This window comes from Sinocyclocheilus rhinocerous, unplaced genomic scaffold, assembly GCF_001515625.1.
Source record: "Sinocyclocheilus rhinocerous isolate Xijiao unplaced genomic scaffold, SAMN03320098_v1.1 scaffold1294, whole genome shotgun sequence".
Taxonomy (NCBI): domain Eukaryota; kingdom Metazoa; phylum Chordata; class Actinopteri; order Cypriniformes; family Cyprinidae; genus Sinocyclocheilus; species Sinocyclocheilus rhinocerous.
Window position 1 is genome coordinate 2,247,075 of NW_015656157.1, and position 7,034 is coordinate 2,254,108.

Here is a 7,034-nt window from a genome sequence, read left to right on the forward strand (position 1 = left end):
TGCTGTGACTGATATCATGTTACAAGCTTGGGATGCTGTGTGTGTGTGTGTTTTCCACAAAGAAATGTAGAAAATACAACAGATTACAACACTGTAGAACATCACTGAATTAAATTAGCCTGTACACTTTACATATAAATCACATTTCTTATCAATATACATTTAATGATTTACAATAAAGATTAAAAATAAGGAAAAGATGCACATTACAAATACATAATTGAAGCGCATCTTAGATGAACACAAAGTCCCCGATTATTAACTAACAATCATGTATTTCATAGATGCACAAATAAAGATATAGGTGCAAACAGAATACAGTGACGTCAGCCTTGGTTTTAATAAGCAGTTAGAATACAGTGCAGCCTTGGTTTTAATAAGCAGTTAGTTTATGAAACGGAACGCGGTGGTGAAACTCATGCGTCTAGCAAAAACTTAACGATACACAAAATAATCATATTGATTCAAGCATTTAACATTTATGAATTAATTAAATGTCAGTAATGAAATATACTGCACAAATTATAGCGATCACGAAGAAGGCCCTTATTCTGTCCTAAACACGTACAGTAAAGTGGATATATACATTATACAACACCATCAGTTATATTCAGGTCTGTACTGCCACCTGTTGGCGCAGGTGTTTAACGTAGAGAACAACTTTCGTTATGTCGATCGAGATCAGGAGAAAATTAAGTCGTGATAATGAGAAAACAACTTTTGTTATGTCGAGATCAGGAGAAAATATAAGTCGTGATAACAAGAAAACAACTTTCGTTATGTCGAGATCACGAAATAATTAAGTCGTGATCACGAGAAAACAAGAAAGAAAAAATATTAATAATCCATGGCCTCTTAGGACTTAGGTACATCCATTCACTCACCCATTCACTGCAGAGGATCCATTGGTGAGAAAGTGACGTAATGATAAATTTCTCCAAATCTGTTTAGATCAAGAAACAAACTGATCTACATCTTGGATGGCCTGAAGGCGAGTAAATGTTCAGCAAATTTTCATTTTTGGGTGCATTTTATTATTTATTTTATTTTTTTCAATTATTTTGGTGGTCTGTCATCAGCTATTCCTTTCTTATTTTCTCTGGCACAGACTCTCATTCTCTCTTCCAGAGTGCTTTAATTTGTATTCTGTCCATGATAGAAACATAGCTCTACATCAACAGTGAGCATTCCAGCTGCGTGGGGCTCTGACTTTATTCACACTTTTTCAGTTCGAATAAACACGGCCTTGTAATTCTTGGACATATGGCAGTGGCCTATCTGACACCCACTGCAGGAGGGAGCAGAACGTTCTGTTCGAAAGCGCTCCGTGTCAATGCAAATATTTGATATTCCACTCCAACCCCCCGCCAGTCTCAGCGCCATGAGCCCAGGTGCTGCGATCGTGGAAGTTTTCTCATTATAAGGCCTTTCCCATCCACCTTTGGATTATCAAATAATTTTTTTTTTTTAAGTAATGGCTTCATCTGGGAGTTAGCCCACAATTGCAAGGCCATGTTTTATCTGGTATTGGAAAGTAACAATGAAAAAAAAAAAGCTTCAAATACATGTTATTGTGAAATATAATCATATCTCTTCTGGTCCACACAGGTGTCTGCAGCAGATGGAAATGGACGGCCTGTCCGTGGATGATGTGTTCAGACAGTGTGTGTTTAAAAAGGATGAAAGAGAAATGGTTCTGAGGGCCGTCCAATTGGTGCAACCCGAATACCAACCCAATGTATCCAGAGATCAACCTGTCTGTTCCCTGCCATTGGTGGAACAGTTTTATGCTGAGGTACCATTACATTACATTACTTTATATTACTTTTCAAAAGTTTGGGATATGTACGATTTTTTTTAATGCTTTTGAAAATGTCTCTTATGCTCACCATGGCTGCATTTATTTGACCAAAATATGGTAAAAACAGTAATATTGTGAAATATTATTGCACTATAACATATTTTGCATTTTTATATATATTTAAAATGTAATTTATTCCTGTGATGGCAAAGCTGAATTTTCACTCTTCTGTGTCACATGATCCTTCCAGAAATCATTCTGATATGCTGATTTGGTGATCAAGAAACATGTCTTATTAATATCAATTTTGAAAACGGTTTTGTGGCTTAATATTTTTTTTTTTTTTTTTAGGAAGAAATTTAGAATTAAAAGAATAAATATAACAGCATTTATATTATATTTTAAAAGTTATTCATCCCAAACTTTTGAAAGGTAGTTTATATATACAGTGGGTACGGAAAGTATTCAGACCCCCTTAAATTTTTCACTCTTTGTTATATTGCAGCCATTTGCTAAAATCATTTAAGTTCATTTTTTTTCCTCATTAATGTACACACAGCACCCCATATTGACAGAAAAACACAGAATTGTTGACATCTTTGCAGATTTATTAAAAAAGAAAAACTGAAAAATGCTCAGTATTTAGTAGAAGCACCCATTTGATCTAATACAGCCATGAGTCTTTTTAGGAAAGATGCAACAAGTTTTTCACACCTGGAATTGGGGATCCTCTGCCATTCCTCCTTGCAAATCCTCTCCAGTTCTGTCAGGTTGGACGGTAAACGTTGGTGGACAGCCATTTTTAGGTCTCTCCAGAGATGCTCAATTGGGTTTAAGTCAGGGCTCTGGCCGGGCCATTCAAGAACAGTCACAGAGTTGTTGTGAAGCCACTCCTTCGTTATTTTAGCTGTGTGCTTAGGGTCATTGTCTTGTTGGAAGGTAAACCTTAGTTCCAGTCTGAGGTCCTGAGCACTCTGGAGAAGGTTTTCGCCCAGGATATCCCTGTACTTGGCCGCATTCATCTTTCCCTCGATTGCAACCAGTCGTCCTGTCCCTGCAGCTGAAAAACATATATATATATATATATATATATATATATATATACATATATATACAGCTGTATTTTTATATCATATTTATCAATTTTATAATCATATTTACTTTATTACATTCTATTTATAAAATGCACTTTTATTCATTTTTATTCATTCATTTTTTTTATTCAATTCTGTCCTGTCTGTTGTGTTTTTTTTTTTTATCTTGTGAATTTTTACTGGAGCTATACAGTGTTTATGGTGTTACAACACCCTAGACTGTACATATTTTACTACTCATTAAAGACTTTGTTGTCCTTTTTCGTCACGTTAGGGTTTTTCATATATAGATATGACCATTTGCGTTAAACCTTCATCGTGAAATGCTAGTGAATTGGTTGTAAAACAGGTTAATTGCACTGCTAAAATGGAGTTGGAGTGGAGGCTGGTATTATAAAACAGGTGGTGCTTTTCATAGAACTATATACCTGTCTTTTCTGTCAACATTAAAAGACCTGCCTGAACTTGTCTTGTGTGTCAAAATGACGAGTTTCACTACCATGTCTGCTGTCATCTGCTATATAATTCCTTCATACAGAGGTGCCCACTCTATTTTTGGGCACACTGGGGGGTTTTATTGGGCCAGTCTGCCCCACAACCAATTCCCCGCCATCCCCCTTTCTCCCCAACTGATTCATTACCGCAGGTGCACATGAGTTCATTTGTAACCCACACCCCGCTGCCTAACACCTTGAATGGAAACTTTCCTGGAAAGTACAGAAGAACTGGGTCATGTGAAGGACTGAGATGAAATGCTGCAACTCTTAGCACTAATCAGTAAAGAAATTCTGTTAGCAACTTTTCAGAGATGCCCAAGAGGCTAAATTTGTTTTTAAAATATGTTGTTGGCAGAAGTTTTGTTGTGTGATGTTTTTGTTTTGTTTTGTTTTGTTAGAATTTGCTTTGCTTTGTTGTGTTGTGCCCTGCGTTGTTGTGTTTTACTTTGCTTTTTTGTGATTTGCTTTGTTTTGCTTTCTTGTGCTTTGTTTTATTGTTTTGTTTGTTTGTTTGTTTTTTATTTTTGTAGTTATTTTATTTTATTCCTTTATCACTTATGATTGTAGTCCTGATAATAGCCAAAACAAAATCTTACACCAGACTGTACATTATGCATAACAGTACTAGTATGCAGTTTATGTAGATGGCAGAAGTTTACTTGTGTGATGTTTTTTTTTTTGTTAGAATTTGCTTTGCTTTGTTGTGTTGTGCCCTTCGTTGTTGTGTTTTACTTTGCTTTTTTGTGATTTGCTTTGTTTTGCTTTCTTGTGCTTTGTTTTATTGTGTTTTGTTTGCTTGGTTTTTCTTTATTTTTTGTAGTTATTTTATTTTATTCCTTTGTCGTTTATGATTGTTGTCCTGATAAAAGCCAAAACAAAACTGTGATCTTACGCCAGACTGTACGATATTCATAACAGTACTATTGTAATTATTGACAATGTTAACGTAGCTAAATACATGTTCAAATATACTGCTTGCATAATTTTTTTTCAGTTTTGTGATTTTTTTTATTTTTATAATTGTTTAGAATATTTTAATGTTTTAATTTAAGATAAACTGTCTTAATCCAGACTGTAAAATATTTGTCATAGTACTACTGTAATGATTGACAGTGTCGACCAGTGATCAATTTCAGTTCATGATCATGATCAGATTAGCTCATAGCAAGCAAATGTTCACAAAGTTTCGCCTTGAGAGGGAAAAAAATGGTCACTGTCACTGTCAAAATTCACAATTAATGTTTCATCAAGGCAACTAATTGGCTGTCAGTGAGCACAAGTGATCAAATACCACCAATTCTTTCCATTTACCTCTTTTTATGATTCTTGAAATGTATCTTTGACTTAGGGCTGGACAATAATTCAAAATCAATATGTATCGCGATATAATTTTTTTCAATAACGGTGATATGATTTTTAAACACATTTCCGATATTTCGATATACATTACCAGTGTTTCCCATACATTGATTTATTTGTGCCGTTTGACTTCGTTGAATAAACATGAGCACTGCACGTTTCAAAATCATAACATGGCGCGGGTGTTTTATATGAATGTATCTCTGAAGGGAATTGACTGTCTTCAGAAAAGTTTCGATGGCATTTTCATTTGATCTGATAAAGAAGCGTTCATGATAATGTTACAAAAGATTTCTATTTCAGATAAATAGTGTTCATATCGATATCGGAATTATATCGTATCGACCGAAATTAAGAAATATATCGTGATATCAATTTTGGCCATATCGTCCAGCCCTACTTTGACTTCAAAATCATGTTGTGTGCACCAGGTTTAGATAGTTTGAGTTGTTACCTCACACAGTTGCATTGCCTCCCAAAGCATCCTTTATTTGCACAACCTCACTAAAGCATTGAAGATTGGAACGACACATCCCTAACACAGAGGTCACCACACGTGCTTCTCCCTGTCAGGGCTGTGGACCTTGGAAATAAGGGCCTCTGCTGAGCCATACACAACACTGCATCTTGTGTTCTGCCTGGCCGTGCTGTAGTAGTCATCACCGTGGGCATGATTTATCCCTCCACAACCTTTGTGCTTGCTTTGGCTGGTGTCCATGTGATCTCTATTGAGGACAGATTTAGCAGTCACTCTCTCCTTGTGAGTATTAAAGCTCCGGCTGACCTGTTCTGTCCCAGCCCTTCCATGATGTGTTTGGTGATAATTCCCAGATGTCTGTGCAGGACGGTAACGCCTCCCCTCGAATAATAAATGACTGCACATGTCAACGCACAGCCCACATTACCACGATCTCTGCACCACTTAGCAAGCTGTTGCTATAATATATGCCGTATTTACAGTTCGTATTTTATGTAGCCACACATTTGGCTGCCGGCCAGACTTGAGAGAGTGGGACTGTTCAACCTCATTAGATTTTAATTGGCTGTACCTTAAAGTTAAAAGACAGAATAAATACATCGACATTCGTATGGTTATTTTAGTTAGCTAGTTTGCTTGGTTCTTGTAAATATATAAGTGCACTTAAACATAAAGATTTTTGGTTCTTTAATTGGGCCATAAAGTTCAATGGCTTCTTTCGATCAGTCCTCATAACAAATTGTGCATCCTGCGAAAGGTTGAAGTAAATAGTCTCCATAATTGGCAGTCAAATGAATGATCGTTTTTTATGTTTATCCTAATGAGATTTAAACCCTCTCAGCCTTCATATCCAGATATAAGGAGCCAGTAATATTAAACTTAGAGCCTCTGGTGATGATGATTCTCAGCGCTCATTATTTAGCGGATCATCTTGAGCTCTGTTATGATTTTGTACACACATAACACAAACACACAAAACACACTGGTTGTGCAAGGATGTTATAATACTATGCAGTTAGTTAATAATAAGATTGCCGGTTTAACACATTAATTTATTGCAATTAATTTAAAAAAGTGTTAAAAAAAAGTAATTAAAATTTTACATTTGAAAGTAAGGATAATTATAAAATAATATAATTGTCACTAATAAATAAAATCAGCAAAATAGATGTTATAATATTATGCAGTTACTTAGTATGTTAATACTAAGGCTGTCAATTTAAAACATTAATGTAGTACAATTAATTAAAAATTAAAAAGTGAAAATTTTGCATTGGAAAGTCGGCATTAAATTACACTAATACAGTTTTTACTAATAAATGTAAAAATAGTAAAGCAAATGTCTCAATGTTATGCAGTCAGTGTTGCTGTTAATAGTAGGACTGTCAGTTTAACATCTTAATTTAGTACAATTAATTTAAAAATGTTAAAAAAATAAATTAAACTTCTACATTAGAAATTCAGCATAGGTTATACTACTAAAATTGTTACTAATAAAAAAAATAAAGTAAAAGGTAATAGAACCATATTTGAATCTCAGATAGTTGCATTTCTCTTTTTAATAAACTAAGTAGCAAAGTACATTTGATTTGCATTTATTTTATGGTTTTACTGACTTGATTCCCATCTTGTGTGTTTCAGAGGGAAGGTGCCACGTATCCTAAACTGGACTTCAGCCTGAAAGAACTGCGGGACCGGTTTAGTCTTCAGCTGGCTATGGAGAAAGCCACTACCATCACTATTGACTCAGTGGAGGCCTTAAAGCCTGTCTCCGAGAACATGGCCAAAATGGTATGAATCTGTAA

General features: G+C 35.1%; 1 protein-coding gene across 1 annotated transcript in view; it reads left to right on the forward strand.

The window, feature by feature from the left end:
• The window catches only part of LOC107719647 (DNA-directed RNA polymerase, mitochondrial-like), a 52,929-nt gene that overhangs the window by 7,698 nt on the left and 38,197 nt on the right, over window positions 1–7,034 (forward strand). The window contains exon 5 of the mRNA XM_016527132.1: window positions 1,609–1,795. Coding sequence (XP_016382618.1) covers window positions 1,609–1,795 — 187 coding nt within the window. The remainder of the gene's footprint in view (window positions 1–1,608; window positions 1,796–7,034) is intronic.